At 41.1% G+C, this 27,347-nt stretch overlaps 1 protein-coding gene across 5 annotated transcripts in view; it reads right to left on the minus strand.

The window, feature by feature from the left end:
- Window positions 1-27,347, minus strand: part of trappc8 (trafficking protein particle complex subunit 8) — a 105,883-nt gene that overhangs the window by 8,922 nt on the left and 69,614 nt on the right. The window contains exons 18-27 of one of the 5 annotated variants that reach the window (XM_029707786.1): window positions 27,187-27,261; window positions 23,863-23,989; window positions 23,592-23,749; window positions 20,173-20,642; window positions 15,337-15,493; window positions 9,965-10,061; window positions 7,735-7,803; window positions 7,587-7,645; window positions 7,146-7,349; window positions 1,417-1,518 (exon numbers count right to left, since the gene is read on the minus strand). In XM_029707786.1, the coding sequence (XP_029563646.1) occupies window positions 1,417-1,518; window positions 7,146-7,349; window positions 7,587-7,645; window positions 7,735-7,803; window positions 9,965-10,061; window positions 15,337-15,493; window positions 20,173-20,642; window positions 23,592-23,749; window positions 23,863-23,989; window positions 27,187-27,261 (1,518 nt within the window). Of the gene's footprint in view, window positions 1-1,416; window positions 1,519-7,145; window positions 7,350-7,586; window positions 7,646-7,734; window positions 7,804-9,162; window positions 9,846-9,964; window positions 10,062-15,336; window positions 15,494-20,127; window positions 20,643-23,591; window positions 23,750-23,862; window positions 23,990-27,186; window positions 27,262-27,347 lie in introns of those variants that run through there. The other 4 variants (XM_029707785.1, XM_029707787.1, XM_029707789.1 and 1 more) reach the window with 4 other exon arrangements.

The raw sequence follows: 27,347 nt of genomic DNA on the forward strand, positions 1-27,347 counted from the left end.
GAGACCTGCATTAGCATTAAAATAGTTGGCTGACAAAACTTCATGGCAGCCACAGCCCTAGCGGTGACAAATGGAATTTTCCATCTAGGGATAAATAAAGAACAATGAACTTCTTCACACAGCCTTCAAATAGTAAGGCAGTGCCTGCCTTGAAACCACTTAACTTTTACATAAGAGCTACACTTGGATGTCACAAAAGCAGCATTTTTTTTACCTGCTACACTGGAAGCGTAACCTTTGGCTATCGGTGTAGACCTAACCCTGTAAAAACTTGTACCAGGCCCCAGACACCAAACGTCTCAGTGCCACCACTGACAGCATGGTCACAGATTGTGTATGTGTGTTTTGGAGGGGGCACACTAAACACTCAGCTGGAGTTGTGTGTGTGGTTTTGGAGGGGGCACACTAAAGACTCAGCTGGAGTTGTGTGTGTGGTTTTGTTTGTGCTTCAGTCTCAATGCAGGTAACTCAGCCCTGAAGAGTGTATAGTTATTCATCTTGTGTGTACACTAAATAGCTTGTGTACACTACACAGTAAGAACACAATGGTGATTTCAATGTTTACACTTGATCATTAAATGGCCAGCGTTCATTCAGTGTGATGAGTCATCCAGGAGAGAGAAGAGAGGAGACAGCCAGAACACTGTATGTGTTGGGACAGTGGCAATGTTTTTTTTTTTTTGGCTCTGTACTGGATTTTAAATGATACACTGACTATCAGCTTTAATTTGAGGGTATTCTCATCCATAATTGGGTGAAACGTTTAGAAATTATAGCACTTTCTGTACATTTTGGTACCCATTTTAGGGCACCAAAAGTATTGAAACAAATATACTTAATGTTCATTAAAGTAGTAAAAGTGTAGTATTTGGTGCCATATGCATAGTACTAAATGACTACATTCAGCTTTTGACTCTACAAATATGTTGGATGCATTTGCTCTTTCTTTTGGTTGTGTTTTAGATTACTCTGTGGCCAATAGACATGAATGGTAAATAATGTAGTGTGTCATTTTAGAGTCACTTTTATTGTAAATAAGAATAGAATGTTTCTAAAAACCTCTACAGTAATGTGGATGCTACCATGATTACTGATAATCCTGAATGAATCGTTAATAAGAGTGAAAGTTAGATGCACAAATATCATACCTCCAAGATATGCAAACCTCTCACCCTTACAATAACAGAGGAGGTTAGCATTTTTGGTGGGTATGATATTCGTGCAGCTAACTCTCTCACTCATTATTCACTCGATATGGATGAAAATACCCTCAAATTAAGGCTGACCGTCTGCACTTTAACCTCAGTCATAGTTTGATTTCAAATCCAAACTTTTTGAGTATAGAGCCAAAAGAAGAAAAAAATGCTTCACTGTCCCACTAATTACAGAGGGCACTGTATGTACGTGTGTGTGCACCTCTTTCTGTGTGAGGGAGCAGGCCTCTTTGCCAATGGTCTGTAGTGCCACGTGAAGCTGTCCCTCCAGGATCACCTGCTTGTTGTCTTCAACAACAAATGCCTGTCAACGACAAACAAATATTAGCAACCAACAACATACACCTGTCAACAACAAACAAATATTAACAACCAACAACATACACCTGTCAACAACCAAATATTAACAACCAACATACACCTGTCAACAACCAACAAATATTAACAACCAACATACCTGTCAACAACCAACAAATATTAACAACCAACATACACCTGTCAAACAAATATTAACAACCAATCCAAACAAATATTAACAACCAATCCAAACAAATATTAACAACATACACCTGTCATCAACAACATACACCTGTCATCAACCAACAACATACACCTGTCATCAACAACCAACATACACCTGTCATCAACAACCAACAACATACACCTGTCATCAACAACATACACCTGTCATCAACAACCAAATATTAACAACCAACAACATACACCTGTCAACAACAAACAAATATTAACAACCAACAACATACACCTGTCAACAACAAACAAATATTAACAACCAACAACATACACCTGTCAACGACAAACAAATATTAGCAACCAACAACATACACCTGTCAACAACAAACAAATATTAACAACCAACAACATACACCTGTCAACAACCAAATATTAACAACCAACATACACCTGTCAACAACCAACAAATATTAACAACCAACATACCTGTCAACAACCAACAAATATTAACAACCAACATACACCTGTCAACAAACAAATATTAACAACCAATCCAAACAAATATTAACAACCAATCCAAACAAATATTAACAACATACACCTGTCATCAACAACATACACCTGTCATCAACAACCAACATACACCTGTCATCAACAACCAACAACATACACCTGTCATCAACAACCAAATATTAACAACCAACAACATACACCTGTCATCAACAACCAAATATTAAAAACCAACAACATAGACTTGTCAACAACAAACAAATATCAACAACCAACATACACCTGTCAACAACAAATGTCAACAACCAACCACATACACCTGTCAACAACAAATATCAACAACCAACCACATACACCTGTCATCAACAAATATCAACAACCAACAACATACACCTGTCAACAACAAACAAACAAATATCAACAACATACACCTGTCATCAACAACCAACATACACCTGTCATCAACAACCAACATACACCTGTCATCAACAACCAAATATTAACAACCAACAACATACACCTGTCATCAACAACCAACATACACCGGTCAACAACAAACAAATATTAACAACCAACATACCTGTCAACAACAACCAAATATCAACAACATACACCTGTCATCAACACCCAACATACACCTGTCAACAACCAACAACCAAATATTAACACCCAACATACACCTGTCAACAACAAACAAATATTAACAACCAACATACACCTGTCAACAACAAACAAATAATAACCAACATACCCCTGTCAACAACAAACAAATATTAACAACCAACATATACCTGTCAACAACAAACAAATATTAACAACCAACATACACCTGTCAACAACAAACAAATATTAACACCCAACAAACACCTGTCAACAACCAACAAACAAATATTAACAACCAACAACATACACCTGTCAACAAACAAATATTAACAACCAACAACATACACCTGTCAACAAACAAATATTAGCAACCACCCAAATAAATATTAGCAACCAACATACCTCTGTCAACAACAAACAAATATTAACAACCAACAAACAAATATTAACACCCAACAAACAAATATTAACAACCAACAAACAAATATTAACCAACAACAAACATATTAACCAACAACATACATCTGTCAACAACAAACAAATATTAACCACCAACAAACAAATATTAACCACCAACAAACAAATATTAACCACCAACAAACAAATATTAACAACCAACAAATATTAACCACCAACATACACCTGTCAACAACAAACAAATATTAACAACCAACAAACAAATATTAACAACCAACAACATACATCTGTCAACAACAAACAAATATTAACAACCAACAAACAAATATTAACAACCAACAAACAAATATTAACAACCAACAAACAAATATTAACCAACAACATACACCTGTCAACAAACAAATATTAACAACCAACCCAAACAAATATTAGCAACCAACATACCCCTGTCAACAACAAACAAATATTAACAACCAACCCAAACAAATATTAGCAACCAACATACCCCTGTCAACAACAAACAAATATTAACAACCAACAACATACACCTGTCAACAACAACCAACAACATACACCTGTCAACAACAACCAACATACACCTGTCAACAAACAAATAACAACCAACAACATACACCTGTCAACAACAAACAAGTATTAACAACCAACAAACAAATATTAACAACCAACAAACAAATATTAACAACCAACAAACAAATATTAACAACCAACATACACCTGTCAAGAACAAACAAATAATAACAACCAACATACACCTGTCATCAACAACCAACATAGACCTGTCATCAACAACCAAATATTAACAATCAAAATACACCTGTCATCAACAACCAACATAGACCTGTCATCAACAACCAAATATTAACACCCAACATACACCTGTCAACAACAAACAAATAATAACCAACATACCCCTGTCAACAACAAACAAATATTAACACCCAACATACACCTGTCAACAACCAACAAACAAATATTAACAACCAACAACATACACCTGTCAACAAACAAATATTAGCAACCACCCAAACAAATATTTGCAACCAACATACCTCTGTCAACAACAAACAAATATTAATAACCAACAAACAAATATTAACAACCAAAAAACAAATATTAACCACCAACAAACAAATATTAACCACCAACAAACAAATATTAACAACCAACAACAAACATATTAACCAACAACATACATCTGTCAACAACAATCAAATATTAACCACCAAACAAATATTAACCACCAAACAAATATTAACCACCAACAAATATTAACCACCAACATACACCTGTCAACAACAAACAAATATTAACCACCAAACAAATATTAACCACCAACAAATATTAACCACCAACATACACCTGTCAACAACAAACAAATATTAACAACCAACAAACAAATATTAACAACCAACAAACAAATATTAACCAAACAAATATTAACCAACAACATACACCTGTCAACAACAAACAAATATTAACAACCAACAAACAAATATTAACAACCAACAGATATTAACCACCAACATACACCTGTCAACAACAAACAAATATTAACAACCAACAAACAAATATTAACCACCAACAAACAAATATTAACCACCAACAAACAAATATTAACCACCAACAAATATTAACCACCAACATACACCTGTCAACAACAAATAAACAACCAACAAATATTAACAACCAACAAACAAATATTAACCACCACCAAACAAATATTAGCAACCAACATACACCTGTCAACAACAAACAAATATTAACAACCAACATACACCTGTCAACAACAAACAAACATTAACAACCAACCCAAACAAATATTAGCAACCAACATACCCCTGTCAACAACAAACAAATATTAACAACCAACAACATACACCTGTCAACAACAACCAACAACATACACCTGTCAAACAAATATTAACAACCAACAACATACACCTGTCAACAACAAACAAGTATTAACAACCAACAAACAAATATTAACAACCAACAAACAAATATTAACAACCAACAAACAAATATTAACCACCAACAACATACACCTGTCAACAACAAACAAGTATTAACAACCAACAAACAAATATTAACAACCAACAAACAAATATTAACAACCAACAAACAAATATTAACAACCAACATACACCTGTCAAGAACAAACAAATATTAACAACCAACATACACCTGTCAAGAACAAACAAATATTAACAACCAACATACACCTGTCAACAACAAATATTAACAACCAACATACACCTGTCAAGAAACAAATATTAACAACCAACCCAAACAAATATTAGCAACCAACATACACCTGTCAACAACAAACAAATATTAACAACCAACAAACAAGTATTAACAACAACAAACAAATATTAACAACCAACATACACCTGTCAACAAACAAATATTAACATACACCTGTCAACAAATATTAACAACCAACATACGCATGTCAACAAGAACAAACAAACATTAGTAAATTCATTGGCCTGATGTCAATAGCAAAACAGCAAAAACAACTTCAGCAATCAGCTCAACAAAACTTGACAAAATTGACTATCAACGCATAATTAAACAATGAAACACAGGATGGAGCAAAACAAAAAAACCAACTTCAGCATTTATTGACAACATCTTCAATAATGACATGAGCCAAATATACAGTCCATCTATGTATAATTGAAGAAGGGAACAGCAACACCATAGAAGTCCTAGAATAGCGTGGGAGAACTAACAGTATTAAGTGAGTTGTAGTGGTTTGCAATTGTGTTTATTAGGATCCTAATTAGCTGCTGCCTAGCCAGTCCAAATAGGACCCGAGGAAGAATGGGATGTATGTAGTGTTTTACCCATCGAGTCATCATATAATACCAGAAGCCTATATACTGTATGTCTAGTAATGGATAGTTCAATAGTAGTAGCAATTGGGTAACACTTTACTTGACACCCAGTGTCATAGCAAGTTATAACAAAAGTCATAACAAAGTCATGACCCATATATTTACAACTGTTGTGACATATATTGCGTTATTTCATGGCTTAAGAGTGTCAAAACCCACATTTATTCTAATTTGTTTTTTCCCTGCCAAGAAGTGCCTTTTCATTTGAAAGTTTGTCTCTTAAATCCTTTGTTTTTTCTGTAATGAATTCTTTAGTCATGTTAAAAAAAAAAAAATCAATAACTTGCAGAAAACACACTATGACACTGATGAAGCATTATGACCATCCTGTTACACTTTGATACAGTCAAGAAGCATTATGACCATCCTATGTCACTTTATTTGAACGAAGAAAATACTCTTTACGGCACTGTCAAGAAGCATTATGACATCAGGATCATATAAGCCAGATAGGCCTATCACGTACATGTCTTTATATCAGTCATCAGTCAAAAGAGGGTGTCTTGACATGCTCCTGAAATCTGCTCCTGCATTCATCCCAGTCATCAGCAACAGAGCATTGGGGTAGGTGCATGTCTGACATCAGTGAGTGCTCAATTACAATGATAATTTAACATTGTCAATTTCATTTTTTATATATAACAAATATACTATTGATGCGTAGGCTATGGTGTATTGGAATGTTTTGCCTTGCCTTATGTGGTAGGTTTTGTGGGTTTTGACACTTATGTAGATGTCATAACCAGCCATAAAATAACACAATACATGTCATAACAGGTCTAAATATATGTGTCATAAGTGTTATGACCATATAACAGGTTATGACAAGTTATGTCAGCTGTTATGACATTATGACATGGTTATGACCGTGTCATAACGTGATGACGCTGGGTGTCAAGTAAAGTGTTTACTAGTAATTGCAATAGAGGTCTATTTAAATTACGCAGTCTTACTAATCCTAATACAATTAGTAATAGTAGTGTATTTTAATTCTGTGATTTACCTTCCAGAGGACGATGATGTCGAGGTCCACCTCGTTGCACTTCCTGACCACACCTGTTATATCCTCAGCCCCACCCCCAGGACCCGCCCCCTGACTTCTGGAATGTCTCCCCTGTGTCTCCACGGCAATAAGCGGTCTCCAAGACTCTGAGGGCTGACACCTCCGGAAGAAGAAGTCTGCACACGGAGTGGTGGAGCTGATGATCTGAGGAGAGGAGAAGAACAAGGGAGGAGAGGAGGAAGGAGAGGGGAAGAAAATAGAGGAAAGAAGAAAGGGTGAGTGACAAGATAGCAGATAAAAAGGGGAGAGAGGAAGAGAGACCAAGAGGAAGGAATACGTGGGAAAGGAAGGAAGGAGGGAGAGAAGTTTTTATACATTCAGCAACACCAACCAGCAGTGACAGATAACACTGTTATTGTCCTCTTACAATGGTTAACATACCTGTTCATTTCCAAGGCTCAGGTCTGCAAAGGTGTACTTCTCTAGTGACTTTGAGGTAGCTAAGACACAGAAGATACAGAAAATAAGTCAGGAGAGAGAAAAGAGATTCTCCTCACTGTCTGACATTGTTGGTAATGAGAGTGTGTACCTTCGTGGGGTTTGCATCGTGTTGCTCTGAAGCACAGCTTGCCCCTCTCTCTGGTGGTGAGTTTGCAGTCTGGAATGACAAGAGGAGGGTGAAAGAAAGAAAGAGAGAGAGAGACATGTCCATGTCCTGTCTCCATCTGAACCGAACCCCTAACTCTAACCCTAAGCCCCAACTCTAACCCCTAAGCCTAAAATAGCCATTTTACAAGTGCGGACTGGATAAATGGCCTCACTTCTCAGAATTGTAGTTAGTTTACTATTCTTGTGTGGACTTCTGGTACTCACAAGTATAGTAAAACATGTACCAACACAACACTTCTCTAAACGCCATCTGATTTTCTAACACATTGGAGAGACCCTGGATGTTCTTTTCAGCTCACGTATTACTATGGGCCAGCTGCAGCTCAGTGTTCTAAGCAGATAGTGTGTGTGTGATCAGTGTTCTAAACTCAAAGATGTGTGTGATCAACAAACAGTTGTTACTATTAGAGGAGAAGGAAAACCTGATGTAGCTTAATGTACTGTTATCACAGGAGACGGAAACCCTGATGTAGCTTAATGTATTGGAGATGGAAAACTGTTTTTAGGCAACTAACACTCTAGTCTCAGGCTGTGAACTAGTATGACCAATCAGTGGAAGAGAGAGGGGAAGAGAGATGGAAAGAGGGAGAAGAGACCGTTTTGGCATTTATACAGTACCATCTCTCTATAATCAGCAGCAGCACACGAGTCAGACAGGGAGAGACCAAATAGGACAGGATTGAATAAAATAGCATAAGGGTGTGGGTGGTCTCTCTTTTCCACTCTGTCTTGGTCACTGCCAACTCTATATCGCCACATTTCCATATTTGATTACAGAGCAAACATGAACAAAGTGACCTACTTGCAAAAGTGCCCCCCGGTGGTGTGTGTGTGAGATTACTGGAACTACCCATATACCACACTGCTCTAGGGAGCAGCTAAAAGATCATTCTGCCCTCGGCTATGTGTCCTGGCCACCAGCCACACCACTGGTCTTCAGTCACAAAGCTAGTTCCCACGGGGATCATCTACCCAGCCTGGCAGAGCTGAATAAGCTGAATAACAAGCTCTGAATGAAAGCATTTAACACTGTATGAACTGCGAAGGGCGGTCCCATAGCTATAGTACAGCATGAAAAGCCACCAATTGTAAGCCGCTCTGGATAAAAGTGTCTGCTAAATGACTTAAATGTCAAATGCACTGTGACTTAGCAGCATACAAGATTCAGTTGCCTACTCTACCAACTGAACTAGGCTAGATAACCCAACCAAGCTAACCACTTCAAACAGGTGAACCTCACTGATCAAACCACCAAAAGGCATATATCTAATGAACATAACAGCTAAGGAAAACAACCCAATACACCAAAGCAATCCAATAGATGCCAAATAGCTAAACAGGAAATTACTTTGTTTTCATAGAAACCATATAATTTTTTTTATTCTGTGAGACTTTTTAAAAACATTATGCACATTATGACAACCATTTTGGGACTGACGTTTTACTTGTCCGAAAGCTCAAATCACTTAAAAAAAATAAGAAATGATCTGTAACACAATTGGCCAAATAGGTGACTTGCAGAGGGTAGTATTTGAATAATTTAAGCTTGTCTCAAAACAGGACACTGCCCCTTTAACACTCTTAACTTGACTTGCTTTTCAAAGACAATTAGATATGTACAAGTTTTGTGCTCTTGTAGGAAGCAATCACTCCCTCAAAATGTGATATAAGTGGGCTAGTAACTCACTAACTAGTAAAGAATATCAACAAATGTGCACATGCGGCGACCCTCTGTGATCTCAAATGCACATCTAGGCTTCTCTCTGAACACAGACGATGAAAAAAATGCTTGTGCTCGTGAAACAGGCTACTCTGATGCACTCCTCAGCCTACAACAAAATCAACAACTCGGTCTTGAATTTAGATTTGGTTTGTTGCATTGAAAGGGGCTTATGTTGATTCCATCCCAAGTTCCACAGTAGAGGAAACATTTTATCTGTTTAAAGCCATCGCGGGCTGGCAATTCTTCTGCGCAGGACTGCTACATTGCATATCACCTAGGGATGCAGACTCCTCAGCAACATAAAAAGCCTGAATGGAAATGTACAAATCAAAACCTGACACCAAGAAGTCAAACAGTTATCGAGTAAATGAGTTTAAGACTATTTGTCGTGCTATCTGAGAGGGGTACGGAGAGCAGAGGGACAAACCTTTGTCTTCTGCTGGGTTTATACACTTGTGTAGTCTCCACTGTTTACTGCTGCTAGAGACCTGTGCAATGTGGAACTCACGCACCCCAGCCTCACTCTGTGGATGGAGAGAGTGGAAGAGAGAGAATGGAACTTTTAAACAACTTTTAAAAGTCTACATACTGCAGTGTTTCCCCTATAATCATTTAGCAGCGATGGGAAAAAAATATATATTTTTGAAAATACTTTCCGGGATGGTAAATAATTGTCAAGTTATACTACTCAAACCAGATAAGGTATGTAGAAAGATAATGGACCTATATATTTTATAACAAGATCATCTTTGAGAACTAACAATCACCCAAATAAAAACCAGACAGTCAGGGAGAATATAAAATTCTAAAAATGTCATGGCACGGGGACTCCATTGATTTTGTTTTGATGTTTGAGTCCCTCAAATAGCATAAGATGTATAGAATGTTCAGTAGCCATGAAGTCATGGCTCACATCATCATCCTGGAAGCCCTAGACCCACTCCAATTCGCATACCGCATCTACAGATCCATAGATGACACAATCACAATTGCACTCCACACTGCCCTGACCCAAAAAGGAATACCTATGTGAGAATGCTGTTCATTGACTACAGCTCAGCGTTCAATACAATAGTGACCAAAGCTCATCACTAAGCTAAGGACCCTGGGACTAAATACCTCCCACTGCAACTGGATCCTGGACTTCCTGATGGGTGGCCCCTAGGTGGTAAGGGTAGGCAACAACATCGGTCATGCTGATCCTCAACACAGGGGCCCTTCAGGGGTACGTGCTTAGTCCCCTCCTGTACTCCCTGTTCACCCACGACTGCGTGGCCAAGAACAACTCCAACACCATCATTAAAACATAAAATCGGGAGTTGGTCAGAGACCTGTCAGTGTGGTGCCAGGACAACATCTCCCTCAACGTGAGCAAGACAAAGGAACTGCTCATGGACGACAACAAAAGTAGGGCCAAACACGCCCACATTCACATTGCCGGGGCTGTAGTGGAGCGGGTTGAGAGCTTCAAGGTCATTGGTGTTCACATCAACAAACTATCATGGTTCAAACACACCAAGACAGTCGTGAAGAGGGCACGACAACACCTATTCCCCCTCAGGAGACTGAAAAGTTTTGGCATGGATCCCCAGATCCTCAAACAGTTCTACAGCTGCACCATCGAGGGCATGCTGACTGGTTGCATCACCGCCTGGTATGGCAACTGCTTGGCATCCAACCGTAAAATGCTACAGAGGGTAGTGCGTACGGCCCAGTACATCACTGGGGCCAAGCTTCCTGCCAGGACCCTCTATACAAGGCAGTGTCAGAGGGAGAAAAAAAAATGGTCAAATAATACAGTCATAGACTGGTCTCTCTGCTACCCCACAACAAGCGGTACCGGAGCACCAAGTCTAGGTCCAAAAGGCTTCTTAACAGCTTCTACCCCCAAGCCATAAGACTGCTGAACAATTAATCAAATGGCCACTTGGACTATCTGCATTGACACCACCCCCTTTTGTTTTACATTGCTGCTACTCACTGTTTTACATTTACATTTTAGTCATTTAGCAGACGCTCTTATCCAGAGCGACTTACAGTAGTGAATGCATACATTTCATTTCATGCATTATTTAAAAAAAACAAAATGTAAATGTTTTTTTTTTTATTAAATTTTTTTTTTTTTACTGGCCCCCCGTGGGAATTGAACCCACCACCCTGGTGTTGCAAACACCATACTCACTGTTTATTATCTATGCAGTTACTTTACCTCTACCTTCAGTGGTTCGTAGTGCCGCACAGCTTGCGTAGTGCCGCAGAATTCTATGGCATGTTATTTAAGTGCCAACCACTGGTACCATTAATGCTAGTTAGACCACCAGAGGGCATCTTTGAGAAGCATTTGATAGCCTTCAATAGTTGCTGTACTAGAGAATTTAAAACCTTTTTTGTAAGAACATAGTATATATGGGACTGATTTTAAGAAAATGTGCTTAATTAATTTGCTTAATATTATGGTGTTTCTATTCCAAGAAAAATTAAAACCCTCAGTTTCCGTTAGGATGGAACGGAAAATATGGCGCTGTACAACGTGACAGTCGGGAGTAGGCTACAGTGCTGGGCTATTTAGCTAAATAATCCCTGTGTCGTGCGGGCACGCGGGAGACCAGGATTCAATTCCCCGACGGGGAGGAAGGAGTAGCCTGTCCTTGTAAATTAGAATTTGTTCTTAACTGATTACATAGGTGTTATTTCATAGTTGTGATGTATTCACTATTATTCTACAATGTAGAAAATAATACAAATAAAGAAAAACCCTGGAATGAGTCGGTGTGTCTAAACTTGAGGCCATCAAGACGTTTTGGCTAGAGGAATTGACGATATTATAATGCAACAAAATACATTGATTAAAGTTTAAATAACCATCTGCATTTTGAATGTCTTTTTTCTAGATATTTTATTAACGAAAGCATAAAGATGTTGATGAACAAATACTGTACTGCTGTTTTGAGTTACAAATGTAACACTAGAGTACTTAAAGCATCGAATACATTGCAGGTAGGGGGATCAAGACCTACAGTAGCCGTGCTATAAAGAGTCTATTGTCCTGATAATCGGGCTACAAGTGTTTGAAAACCTGTTTTCAAAATGTCACCAGCTGTCCATCGCTACTGTAAATAATAAAACAGCATCTTGTTTACTTTCTTTATTGTAACCACAATGTCACAAATAATTTGTATCTACCGTTCCAATTACTTTTAGAGTTTGGGATTAATTTGATTAATATTATAGTGTTTATACACCAAGAAAAAAAACGAAAAACCCTCTTGAGTTTCCGTTAGGATGGAAAGGAAAATATGGCGCTGTACAACGTGACAGTCAGGAGAAGGCTACACAGTACTGGGCTATTTAGCTAAAGAATCCCTGTGTCGTGTGCTGGCACGCTGGAGACCGGGGTTCAATTCCCCGGTGGGGAGGAAGGAGTAGGCTGTCCTTGTAAATTAGAATTTGTTCTTAACTGACTTGCCTAGTTAAATAAAGGTTACACTAAGAGCATAACATTTCTACCCCATCCTTTTAGTCTAACCAATACCCAAACAGAGATTCAGTCAAAATAAAAATCTCATTGATTTATCAAGACCAGTCCCCACGCTTGTCTCAGAGCAGCGTGAAACAGTGCTAAAATAGTTGTAGGCTAATGCTTCATATCCTATTGCTTCTAACTTCAATATGCTCTTAAAATAACTTAACAGAACATTACTCAACACTAGTGAGACTCATGTCGCCTACGGTAGGCCTACAGTATATCAAAAAATATGACATGACTCTCTGCCAATAATTAAATACAGAGGCGGCCGCGCCACTGGGGAGGCCCCATCCACAAAGTATCAAAATACAGAGAGGTGTTGGTAAAGGTATATTGTCCTGCTAATAGCCCATAATGGGTTATTATAATACTGTACATGGTGTCCAGGACAGGATAACCAAAACATTTATTTATTAAAGACTATCAGAAAGAATGTTGGTACTTGTTTATTTTGATCCAGATCCATGAATGAGTGAGTCACTCAGCTTTATGTCGGTGCCGGCTATATGACTGAGCCATCAACTTGATAATATATAACGATATTTTGGGGGTTATTTCGTTTTCAAAAAAACAAAAGTGAGCGATTGTTATCTGAAAAAATGCCAAAATAATATTTGTAAAGGCTAAAACATTTATTTCTGTTTTTAGAGGGAGAGAAACGCTGGGCCAATTGTGCGCCACCCTATGGTACTCCCAATCACAGTCGGATGTGATGCATAATAATAATAATAATAATAATAATAATAATAATAATACTTAACTTAGAACCTAACTTAGAAATACATTTGACAATACAATTCTCCATCTAGGCAAGTCTATTGTCCAGCTACCTGCTCGAACAGTGGGAACGTTTCCGTAGTCAGCGCCATTATTAGTGCAATGCCCCTTAATGTGTTGCTCTGTGCTACCCAGTGTGGCAGGGTGGGGGTCCAACCCCCTCTCGCTTCCTCCGTTCCCCATGGGCTAAGTCTGTCTTCTGAGCGCGGCTCTGCGGCCCATCCCGTGCCCTCTGCCCTTGTGCCTTGAACCTTGCACGCTTTCAGTGGATACAGCTGGAGAACTGCAAGGCAGTCCCATTGTGCGCCACTTGGGAGCCATGACCAACATATATTGTCCTGCTAATAACAGGGTTAATAAGATATGTGAGAATATCCAAGGGGCTTTTATATAATTCTAAATTAATAATCGCTTTGTTTAAAAAAAAATATTTGAAATGATTTCGTTTTCAAATAACGTAAAATGAGCGAGAAAAAGGCGATTCTTGAACATGGCGTGAGACAGTTACTAATGTAAATAAAGCCAGTTTGTTATTTAGAATGATTTATTTCTGTATATAAAGGGAGAGAAACCAAAAGCCTACAGTCATCTCATGGGTCTCCCAGTCGAGGGGTCACGGGTATTGAACCAGCATCTGTAGCAACACAGCTTAGTTGAGTGACCGTTGTGCCACTCAACTATGTCTCACCCCATGTTCAAGAATGGCCTTTTTCTCACTCATTTTACGTTATTTGAAAACAAAATAATTTAAAATATTATTATACAACGTGACCGGTCGGGAGTGGCCTACAGTAAGAGCAAAATAATAAAAACCTTATTGTAACAACAGTTTTAGTAAGTAATACTGAAGTCTGCACAATTATCAGTTTCTATTTAGGTTTATGTCGCATATTAATTGTCCGTTAGAGACACAGTAGGACCCAAAAGCATAATCAGTGCTCTAACTCCCCCTTGCGCTGGTCTGGAGCAATGAAGTGAGGCAGGGTACTGTACTAAACCACAAATTACCTCTAAGTACCGCAGCATAATCACAAAACTTTCAGTGGAGCAACCACTGTGCATGTACAACTTACCTCAACTATCCTGTACACCCGCACATTGACTCTGTACCGTTACCCCCTATATATATAGTCCTGCTATCGTTATTTATTTTTTACTTTCGTTTATTTAGTAAATATTTTCTTAACTCTCTCTATGTTCTTAAAACTGCATTTTTGGATAAGGGCTTGTAAGTAAGCATTTCACGGTAAGGTCTACACCTGTTGTAATCTGCGCATATGACAAATAAGCCATGGCAAAATGTGTACAATTGCAGGAAATTTGCTTTACATGCCACTCTTTCCTCATCCCCATGACAAAATGTGTATACTTGTAGGAAACTGGAGCCAAGAGGGCCTGAATACATGTGACCATGAATAACAATGTTCCATCAAATGTCAGCTTGACAGAGTGATTAAGTGGCATATGAGTATCACGTTGGCACGTGTTGAGCTCACTGTGTTGATGTTCTCCACATCGACAAAGACCAGCATGCTGCCATTCCTCCCCTCCTCTCTCTCCTCCTCGGGCAGTGTGTTACTACGGCAGGCGGTGGCCCGGATCGACAGAGAACGACTGGCACAGATAAATACTGTGTGACGCAGCACCCTGTGACTGAGGGAGGGGGAGATTGGGGAGTGAGGGAAAGGAGAGTGAGCGATAGAGAGAAAGAGGAGATAAGAGGCAGGTAGGAGATGGGAGGGTAGAGAAAGAAACAGATGAAGGTAACAAGAGATTAATTTAAATATGTTCTTGTCATGCATTTCTAACTTTTATAACGGTGGTGCTGAAACGCTTCAGTCTGGTTTTAGACCCCATCATAGCACTGAGACTGCACTTGTGAAGGTGGTAAATGACATCAGACCGAGGCTCTGCATCTGTCCTCATGCTCCTAGATCTTAGTGCTGCTTTTGATACCATCGATCACCACATTCTTTTGGAGAGATTGGAAACCCAAATTGGTCTACATGGACAAGTTCTGGCCTGGTTTAGATCTTATCTGTCGGAAAGATATCAGTTTGTCTCTGTGAATGGTTTGTCCTCTGACAAATCAACTGTAAATTTCGGTGTTCCTCAAGGTTCCGTTTCAGGACCACTATTGTTTTCACTATATATTTTACCTCTTGGGGATGCCATTCGAAAACATGTTACATTTTACTGCTATGCGGATGACACACAGCTGTACATTTCAATGAAACATGGTGAAGCCCCAAAATTGCCCTCGCTAGAAGCCTGTGTTTCAGACATAAGGAAGTGGATGGCTGCAAACTTTCTACTTTTAAACTCGGACAAAACAGAGATGCTTGTTCTAGGTCCCAAGAAACAAAGAGATCTTCTGTTGAATCTGACAATTAATCTTGATGGTTGTACAGTCGTCTCAAATAAAACTGAAGGACCTCGGTGTTACTCTGGACCCTGATCTCTCTTTTGAAGAACATATCAAGACTATTTTAAGGACAGCTTTCTTCCATCTACATAACATGGCAAAAATCAGAAACTTTCTGTCCATAAATGATGCAGAATAATTAATCCATGCTTTTGTCACTTCTAGGTTGGACTACTGCAATGCTCTACTTTCCGGCGACCCGGATAAAGCACTAAACAAACTTCAGTTAGTGCTAAATATGGCTGCTAGAATCCTGACTAGAACCCAAAATATTGATCATATTACTCCAGTGCTAGCCTCCCTACACTGGCTTCCTGTTAAGGCAAGGGCTGATTAAGGTTTTACTGCTAACCTACAAAGCATTACATGGGCTTGCTCCTACCCATCTTTCCAATTTGGTCCTGCCGTACATACCTACACATACACTACGATCACAAGATGCAGGCCTCCTAATTGTCCCTAGAATTTCTAAGCAAAAGCTGGAGGCAGGGCTTTCTCCTATTGAGCTCCATTTTTATGGAATGGTCTGCGTACCCATGTGAGAGACGCAGACTCGGTCTAAACCGTTAAGTCTTTACTGAAGACTCATCTCTTCAGTAGGTCCTATGATTGAGTGTAGTCTGGCCCAGGAGTGTGAAGGTGAACAGAAAGGCTCTGGAGCAACGAACCACCCTTGCTGTCTCTGCCTGGCCGATTCCCCTCTCTCCACTGGGATTCTCTGCCTCTAACCCTATTACAGGGACCGAGTCACTGGCTTTACTGGTCCTCTTCCATGCCGTCCCTAGGAGGGGTGTGTCACTTGAGTGGGTTGAGTCACTGACGTGGTCTTCCTGTCTGGGTCGGCGCCCTCCCTTGGGTTGTGCTGTGGCGGAGAGCTTTGTGGGCTATACTCGGCCTTGTCTCAGGATGGTAAATTGGTGGTCGAAGATATCCCTCTAGTGGTGTGGGGGCTGTGCTTTGGCAAAGTGGGTGGGGTTATATCCTGCCTGTTTGGCCCTGTCCGGGGGTATCATCAGATTGGGCCACAGTGTCTCCTGACCCCTCCGGTCTCAGCCTTCAGTATTTATGCTGCAGTAGTTTATGTGTCGGGGGGCTAGGGTCTGTTATATCTGGAGTATTTCTCCTGTCTTACCCGGTGTCCTGTGTGAATTTAAGTATGCTCTCTCTAATTCTCTCTCTTTCTTTCTCCCTCTCTCTCGGAGGACCTGAGCCCTAGGACCATGCCTCAGGACTACCTGGCATGATGACTCCTTGCTGTCCCCAGTCCACCTGGCCGTGCTGCTGCTCCAGTTTCAACTGTTCTGCCTGCGGCTATGGAACCCTGACCTGTTCACCGGACGTGCTACCTGTCCCAGACCTGCTGTTTTCAACTCTCTAGAGACAGCAGGAGCGGTAGAGATACTCTCAATGATCGGCTATGAAAAGCCAACTGACATTTACTCGAGGTGCTGACTTGTTGCACCCTCGACAACTACTGTGATTATTATTATTTGACCATGCTGGTCATTTATGAACATTTGAACATCTTGGCCATGTTCTGTTATAATCTCCACCCGGCACAGCCAGAAGAGGACTGGCCACCCCTCATAGCCTGGTTCCTCTCTAGGTTTCTTCCTAGGTTTGGCCTTTCTAGGGAGTTTTTCCTAGCCGCCGTGCTTCTACACTTGCATTACTTGCTGTTTGGGGTTTTAGGCTGGGTTTCTGTACAGCACTGAGATATCAGCTGATGTAAGAAGGGCTATATAAATACATTTGATTTGGTGTTTAAAGTAATGCCACAGGCTCTATATAGTTTCAACTACAGAAACCACGTCTCCAAAATGTCCCTGAATTAAAATTACACAATTTCACTTAAACAGAGATGATCAGGGACATTCTGTGAGATTTGAAAAGGTCCCTATGAAGGGAAAAATAAATTAACTTCTAAGGTAGCATGAGCATATGGTTTCTCAAAAGTGCCCCGATTTAACCTCATTCTTTCGCCAATGAGCTAAGCAGTGAGCACCGTGACTTAAAGCGAGACTGACGAACATTCAGGGGTACATTCAGGATAACCAAGGCTGCATTTACACAGGGAGCCCAATTCTGATATTTTTCCACTAATTGGTCTTTTGACCAATCAGATCAGCTCTTTTGCCAGTAATTTGGCAAAATATCAGAATTTGGCTGCCTGTGTAAATGCAACTTGGGGTTCCGACACCTACAATAAGTACCCGAACCATTTTTTATTCCACGTCTGCATCTCAGTGTGAGAGGTGTCACTACAGACCCTGGTTCGATTCCAGGCTGTATCACAACCGGCCGTGATTGGGAGTCCCATAGGGCGCCTCACAATTGGCCCAGCGTTGTCCGGGTTAGGGTTTGGTTGGGGTAGGCAGTCATTGTAAATAAGAATTTGTTCTTAACTGACTTGCCTAGTTAAATAAAGGTTAAATAATAAAAATAAAAGTACCACTGAAAGAGTCAGACTGGTGTAAAGTATATTTAATTAAATTATAGAATTCCCTTTGAAGAAGAGACATGAGGAATCGCTTTCATGATTCACTCTTTGGTTTGTGTACTAGTGAATAACTTTCAACTCTCCTTATGCCTCGGTCCTACTTGAATATAAAAGGCTGCTCTTGCTCCCCTAAACTCTTTCACGTTACACTATTTTGCTTGTGTAATGTGTTGTGAGTGAATACCAGTCTTCTCTCTCCCTACCTGATCTCCACGTGTGTGTGTAGATGTCATGATTTTTTTTTTTACTAGATCACCTCTGTTCTTTTTCTTTATCGTAATGCTAATAGCTATTTTCTTGCATCAGGCAGCTTTCCCACGGCCCTACCTGAATATAATAGCTATTCTCTCCTACCTGATAAGCAGTCTGCTAGTAGGCCTAATGTGTAGCGAGTAAAAGGCTTCTCTCTTGAATGACTCTCCACTACCTGATTATAACAGGTTGCGCTCTCTCTCCCTCCCCTACCTGATTATAACAGGTTGCGCTCTCTCTCTCCCCTACCCGATTATAACAGGGTGCTCCCTCTCTCTCCCCCTACCTGATTATAACAGGTTGCGCTCTCTCTCCCCCCTACCTGATTATAACAGGTTGCGCTCTCTCTCCCCCCTACCCGATTATAACAGGATGCGCTCTCTCTCTCCCCTACCCGATTATAACAGGGTGCTCCCTCTCCCTCTCCCCTACCTGATTATAACAGGGTGCGCTCTCTCTCCCCCCTACCTGATTATAACAGGTTGCGCTCTCTCTCCCCCCTACCTGATTATAACAGGGTGCGCTCTCTCCCCCCCTACCTGATTATAACAGGTTGCGCTCTCTCTCCCCCTACCCGATTATAACAGGGTGCGCTCTCTCTCTCCCCTACCTGATTATAACAGGGTGCGCTCTCTCTCTCCCCTACCTGATTATAACAGGGTGCTCCCTCTCTCTCCCCTACCTGATTATAACAGGGTGCTCCCTCTCTCTCCCCTACCTGATTATAACAGGGTGCTCCCTCTCTCTCCCCTACCTGATTATAACAGGGTGCACTCTCTCTCTCCCCTACCTGATTATAACAGGGTGCACTCTCTCTCTCCCCTACCTGATTATAACAGGGTGCACTCTCTCTCTCCCCTACCTGATTATAACAGGGTGCACTCTCTCTCTCCCCTACCTGATTATAACAGGGTGCACTCTCTCTCTCCCCTACCTGATTATAACAGGGTGCACTCTCTCTCTCCCCTACCTGATTATAACAGGGTGCACTCTCTCTCTCCCCTACCTGATTATAACAGGGTGCTCCCTCTCTCTCCCCTACTTCAATGGCTGATGTAATGTGGCTTGTGTAGTGTGTACTGAGTTCTCTCTTGAATAACTCTCCCCTACCTGATCTTGACTTGCGTAGTTAGAATACCAGACTGCTCTCCCCACCTGATCTTTCCTCCTTTCTCGGCACTCTCGTAGTAGAACAGGAAGTTGATCTCATGGACTCCTTCCTGGTCTGGTCCTCTCAGCCACAGGGGCAGCTGGGTAGATTCTCCAGGTGTTAGCGTTCCCTCTCCTAGAGGGATCTCTGCTACTCTTTTACCCCCCGTACCAAACACTCCTCCTCCCCCCGACCCAAAGTCGGCCGCCGACACCAGCGTTACCGCGGTTACCGACCCGGGCGTGGCTCCTGGGGGTGTGGCCAGGGTCTTGTAGGCAGAGCAGTTCTCGAAGGAGGTGGGGCTGAGGGGTGTGAGGGGTGTGGCTAGGGAGGAGCTTCCGAAGGTAAAGAAGTCTGGGTGCGTTGACGCCACCCGCAGGCCGCACAGGGGAACGTGACTCACATTACAGAATTCCACGTAGGCCTTTCTGATCTCACCGCATAGTAGGGCAGTAGGGAACTGGAGGAAGAATACCTGGGGGAGGGGTTAAAAAAAAAAAGCAGAGAGAGACAGACAGGAGGGGAGAGAGATGGTGAAGGAGACATGGGGACAGATAGAGGGGATAGTTATTGTGCGACCTACTCCAGTGTAGCAGTCTTCCTCAGGAGAAAGACAGGCAAATATAAAGCAGAAACTGGGAGGGACTTGGCTGCAAGTCATTTTTAAATATATACTAGTCTGAATCCACCCCATTATTACTCCCATACTGTCCAGTTCAACCTAAAATGGTAAAACTAAAAGAAGGTTAAAATAAATAAGTAAAAAATGTTAAGTAGATGAAATCCATAAAGATGGAATAGTTAGAAACCACCCCCATTTTATTTCCACGACTATGTATGGAACAGTTTATGTATGTGCATGGACCAAAGACACATATACACCTAAACAAAAATATATATACAGCACCAGTCAAACGTTTGGACACACCTACTCATTCAAAATGTTTCTTTATTTTTACTATTTTCTACATTGTAGAATAATAGTGAAGACATCCAAACTATGAAATAATACATATCGAATCATCTAGTAACCAAAAAGTGATAAAGATTCTTCAAAGTAGCCACCCTTTGCCTTAATGACAGCTTTGCACTCTCTTGGCATTCTCTCAACCAGCTTCACCTGGAATGCTTTTCCAACAGTCTTGAAGGAGTTCCCACATATGCTGAGCACTTATTGGCTGCTTTTCCTTCACTCTGCGATCCAACTCATCCCAAACCATCTCAATTGGGTTGAGGTCGGGTGATTGTGGAGGCCATATCACTTGATGCAGCACTCCATCACTCTCCTTCTAGGACAAATAGCCCTTACACAGCCTGGAGGTTGGTCATTGTCCTGTTGAAAAACAAATGATAGTCCCACTAAGCGCAAACCAGGATAGCGTACCGCTGCAGAATGCTGTGCTAGCCATGCTGGTTAAGTGTGCTTTGAGTTCTAAATAAATCACAGACAGTGTCACCAGCAAAGCACCCCCACACCTCCTCCTCTATGCTTCACGGTGGGAACCACACATGCGGGGATCATCCGTTCACCTACTCTGAGTCTCACAAAGACACAGCGGTTGGAACCTAAAATCTCAAATTTGGAGTCATCAGACCAAAGAACAGATTTCCACTGCTCGAGTTTCTTGGCCTAAGCAAGTCTTCTTCTTATTGGTGTCCTTCAGTAGTGGTTTCTTTGCAGCAATTTGACCATGATAGCCTCATTCATGCAGTCTCTTCTGAACAGTTGATGTTGAGATGTGTCTGTTACTTGAACACTGAAGCATTTTTTTGGGCTGCAATTTCTGAGGCTGGTAACTAATGAACTTATCCTCTGCAGCAGAGCAAAATCTGGTTCTTCCTTTCCTGTTGCGGTCCTCATGAGAGTCAGTTTCATCATAGCGCTTGTTTTTTTTAGAACAACTAAAATAACAAATATAGCTAGCTGCAAGAAGCAATGCCCGGGGTTTAAGCTTTGGCCCCATAGCACCACCAGCAGGACAAATTGGACATATTGCCCTAGGATGAGCTAATTATGTACTCCTTATCATGCTTTACAAATATCAGAACTCAACATCAAACAAATCATGCAATATGCTTTTGATGTATTTTGGACCATTTGACTACTTTCAAATGTTTTCTTCTCTAGAACCGCTGTGCCGATTGGCACCAAATATGGTATATAGCGTCTATGTACCCGTCTTCTATTTTCCAGGACTCTAGTGCAAACAATATGGCCGTTATTAGCCAATGAGCTTGTGTGAATGGTTTTTCCTGTCCACCATGCGGTCAAACTGAACCATAGTTTACAGCTAACAATAGGAGTCGTTGTCCACAAAGCAGCACGGAGAGCTCACAAGCTCCTGTCAACTCCTCACTTTGGATTGGTGGATACATTATTTTAATACATTTTTTTATATTTGATTAGGGTTATTGACGTCAACCGCCTGTATTCTATGGAGAGAGATGCTATGCTACTAACCACATGTCATGAATATAAAGGACTATTAGCAATATAAAGCACTATTTTTTTAATATAAATTTGCTGGAATGTTACGTGTCCAACTTATATCAGTACACTTGCAACAACCTAAGCGTTACGAAACTTCTATTAGATCAAATAAACCTCACGTAGCAAAAAAGCCATTAAATGTTTTGTTGACCAAATTCGACACACTTTGACCTACATAAAAAAAAACTGATTGGTGAGCGAAAGAAACGAAACAACGCCTCCTGCTGGAGATGACAGATTTTGGCCTCTCGCTTTACCTCTTCCTTTCTGGCTAGACTTATATCTGAGCATGTGTGCCAAACAGGTCAAGAGATAAATATGTGCCGGTTATAGCATCACCCTATGGTCAATCTGAAAGTGCTTGCATAATGTTGAGTCTCGGCAGTGTTTGGAACATGTGTACCAAGTTTTATTACAATACGATGGCTTGTTATTGTGACACCATGTGGCCAATTGGCACGGCATGAGAGGATGTGATGTATGGGCCTTGACCATCATGTAAAGTTGCACCCTCCTGGGCCTTACCATCTCACTGGAATTAGATGGGGGTTTTTTTCACCCATTTGGTACATAGGTACATAATAATGAACACCAAGAAATACAAGTTTTCACCAGCCTCGCTGCTTGAACCCCAAAATATTATGGCTTCTATATTCAATTTCTATCAAAAATAAAACACCATATTAAATAGCAGAAGAATATCTTAAATTTGCTTTATGCAAAACCATATGAGACTTTTTACAATTACATCTAAACTGTTTTAAAAGATAATTTGATACATATCAGGGTTAATTTGCTAATCTATGGCCATAATATTGGGTCAAATGACATTCATTAGACCTAAGATTCATTGAATGTATTAAATTAATAGTTTAGTTCCAAAAAAACCACTGAAGCTCATTTCTGGGTAAGGGGACAGTGGTGAGTCAGTACCTCCAGCAGGGGCATGGGAGGGGTGATGGTGGGGTCAAGACGTCGGTCAGGACCGTGGCTGACAGAGGTCTTCTCCTCCTTGGTCTGGTTCAACCGCGGTCCCTGAATCTCTAGGTCCTGTCGACCACGAACCGATGTCCCCGCCGTCGCTGAGGGACCTGTAGAGAGGACCGCAACAACGGTCGGGTGAGAAGGACCAAAAGAAGTTTATAGCACTGGTTTTACAGTGTGTGTGTGTGTATATATATATATATATATATATATGTGTTACCTTGGCTCTGCGAGAAAGTGTTGCTGTTAATAGTCGAGTCTCCAGTAGAAGGGGTGGAGGCCAGGTTATAGACCAGACCCAGGATGTTGAGCTGACCAGTTTGGCGAGGAAGCAGCTTCAGACGAGCCTGCCAGGAGAGGAGGGAAAATACATCATACAGAGAGATGCAGTTGAAGTCGGAAGTTTACATACACCTTAGCCAAATGCATTTAAACTCAGTTTTTCACAATTCCTGACATTTAATCCTAGTAAAAAGTCTATGTCTTAGGTCAGTTAGGATCACCACTTTATTTTAAGAATGTGAAATGTCAGAATAATAGGAGAATGATTTATTTCAGATTTTATTTATTTCATCACATTCCCAGTGGGTCAGAAGTTTACATACACTCAATTAGTATTTGGTAACATTGCCTTTAAATTGTTTAACTTGGGTCAAACATGTCGGGTAGCCTTCCACAAGCTTCCCACAATAAGTTGGGGGAATTTTGGCCCATTCCTCCTGACAGAGCTGGTGTAACTGAGTCAGGTTTGTAGGCCTCCTTGCTCACACATGCTTTTTCAGTTCTGCCCACAAATTTGCTATAGGATTGAGGTCAGGGCTTTGTGATGGCCACTCCAATACCTTGACTTTGTTGTCCTTAAGCCATTTTGCCACAACTTTGAAAGTATGCTTGGGGTCATTGTCCATTTGGAAGACCCATTTGCGACCAAGCTTTAACTTCCTGACTGATGTCTTGAGATGTTGCTTCAATATATCCACATAATTATTCTCCTCATGATGCCATCTATTTTGTGAAGTGCACCAGTCCCTCCTGCAGCAAAGCACCCCCACAACATGATGCTGCCACCCCCGTGCTTCACGGTTGGGATGGTGTTCTTCGGCTTGCAATCCTCCACCTTTTTCCTCCAAACATAACGATGGTCATTATGGCCAAACAGTTCTAGTTTTGTTTCATCAGACCAGAGGACATTTCTCCAAAAGTACGATCTTTGTCCCCATGTGCAGTTGCAAACCGTAGTCTGTCTTTTTTATGGCGGTTTTGGAGCAGTGGCTTCTTCCTTGCTGAGCGGCGTTTCAGGTTGTGTCGACATAGGACTTGTTTTACTGTGGATATAAATACTTTTGTACCCGTTTCCTCCAGCATTTTCATAAGGTCCTTTGCTGTTGTTCTGGGATTGATTTGCACTTTTCGCAACAAAGTACGTTAATCTCTAGGAGACAGAACGCTTCTCCTTCCTGAGCAGAGTGACGGCTGCGTGGTCCCATGGCGTTTATACTTGCGTACTATTGTTTGTACAGATGAAGGTGGTACCTTCAGGTTTTTGGAAATTGCTCCCAAGGATCAACCAGACTTGTGGAGGTCTACAATTGTTTTTCTGAGGTCTTGGCTGATTTCTTTTGATTTTCCCATGATGTCAAGCAAAGAGGCACTGAGTTTTAAGGTAGGCCTTGAAATACATCCACAGGTACACCTCCAATTGACTCAAAGGATGTCAATCAACGTATCAGAAGCTTCTAAAGCCATAACATCATTTACTGGACTTTTTCAAGCTGTTTAAAGGCACAGTCAACTTAGTGTATGTAAACTTCTGACCCACTGGAATTGTGATAGTGAATTATAAGCGGAATAATCTGTCTAAGCAATTGTTGGAAAAATTGTCAAAGTAGATGTCCTAACCGACATGCCAAAACTATAGTGGTTGTGGTTGAAAAACAAATTAATGACTCCAACCTAAGTGTATGTAAACTTCCGACTTCAACTGTATCAGAAAGAAGAGTCATATACTGTTATCACATGACAATGATATATATATATATGAGAGAGAGAGAGAGCGAGAGCGAGAGCGAGAGCGAGAGCGAGAGCGAGAGCGAGAGCGAGAGCGAGAGCGAGAGCGAGAGCGAGAGCGAGAGCGAGAGCGAGAGCGAGAGCGAGAGCGAGAGCGAGAGCGAGAGCGAGAGCGAGAGCGAGAGCGAGAGCGAGAGAGAGAGAGAGAGAGAGAGAGAGAGAGAGAGAGAGAGAGAGAGAGAGAGAGAGAGAGAGAGAGAGCGAGAGCGAGAGCGAGAGCGAGAGCGAGAGCGAGAGCGAGAGCGAGAGCGAGAGCGAGAGAGCGAGAGAGCGAGAGAGCGAGAGAGCGAGAGAGCGAGAGAGCGAGAGAGAGAGAGAGAGAGAGAGAGAGAGAGAGAGAGAGAGAGAGAGAGAGAGAGAGAGAGAGAGAGAGAGAGAGAGAGAGAGAGAGAGAGAGAGAGAGAGAGAGAGAGAGAGAGAGAGAGAGAGAGAGAGAGAGAGAGAGAGAGAGAGAGAGAGAGAGAGAGAGAAGAGTCCCCTCATCCAGCTGGTCCTGGGGATGAGTTCACAAACCTGTTCTACTAACACACTGAAGCCTCAGGACCAGAACATCCAATCAATCAGAATAAACCAAATTACAACACAGTCAAAACAAAACTACATTGCTTATTGGGAAACACAAGCACAAACACAAAGCAAAATGCAGTGCTATCTGGCCCTAAATCGACAGTACACTATGGCTAAATATTTGACCATGGTTACTGATCAAAACCTTAGAAAAACCTTGACAAAGTACAGGCTCAGTGAGCACAGCCTTGCCATTGAGAAGGGTAGACACAGGAAAACCTGGCTCCCTGTAGAGGAAAGGCTGTGCAACCACTGCACAACAGCAGAACCTGAGACGGAGCTGCATTTCCTGACAAAATGTCAAAAATATAAAACAATTAGAGAGTGTCATTTCCCCAAATTTGAAATCCTTATTCAAGGTTTTAAAGACCTCTCTGATGAGGATAGGCTACCCATCCTGTTGGGGGAGGACGCAGAGAGCTGTGGGTTGGCAGCGCACTACATTGCTGCCTGCCATAAGTTGAGGGACAGTGTCTGACAGACCAATAAACCTGCACATGTCCTCAACTGTGTGATTATTGTTATTGTTGAATGTATGGTTATATTGACCGTTGGTTATTGTTGTTACTGTTGTCCCGTTGACAATTTTTGATTCTCATTTTTATTTATTTTTTATATTGTAAATATCCAAAGTAAGCTTTGGCAATATGTACATTGTTACGTCATGCCAATAAAGCGAATTGAATTGAATTGAATTGAGAGAGAGAGAGAGAGAGAGAGAGAGAGAGAGAGAGAGAGAGAGAGAGAGAGAGAGAGAGAGAGAGAGAGATTGAAGGTTGAACATGGGGTTAGAGAGAAGTCACAGAAAATGAGAGGCGGAGAAAGAAAGAGGTAGAGAACGGGGAGAGAAAAAATGGTAAGAGACCGAGACCAAGAACTGCAGAAAATCTGAAAAGATGCCACTGCTTACCACTCTTGTCTCCTCGGGGCTCATGCAGAACTCTGGGATGACTTCTGTGGTGATGATGTCATCTTTATGCACTGTCTGGAACGAGACGGGTTGTAAAAAGTAGAGGTTAACGAGTTGAATGTGACGAATTTAATATAAAGTAACTGCTCTTACAGCACTGC

Source organism: Salmo trutta, chromosome 22 (assembly GCF_901001165.1).
Source record: "Salmo trutta chromosome 22, fSalTru1.1, whole genome shotgun sequence".
Lineage (NCBI taxonomy): Eukaryota > Metazoa > Chordata > Actinopteri > Salmoniformes > Salmonidae > Salmo > Salmo trutta.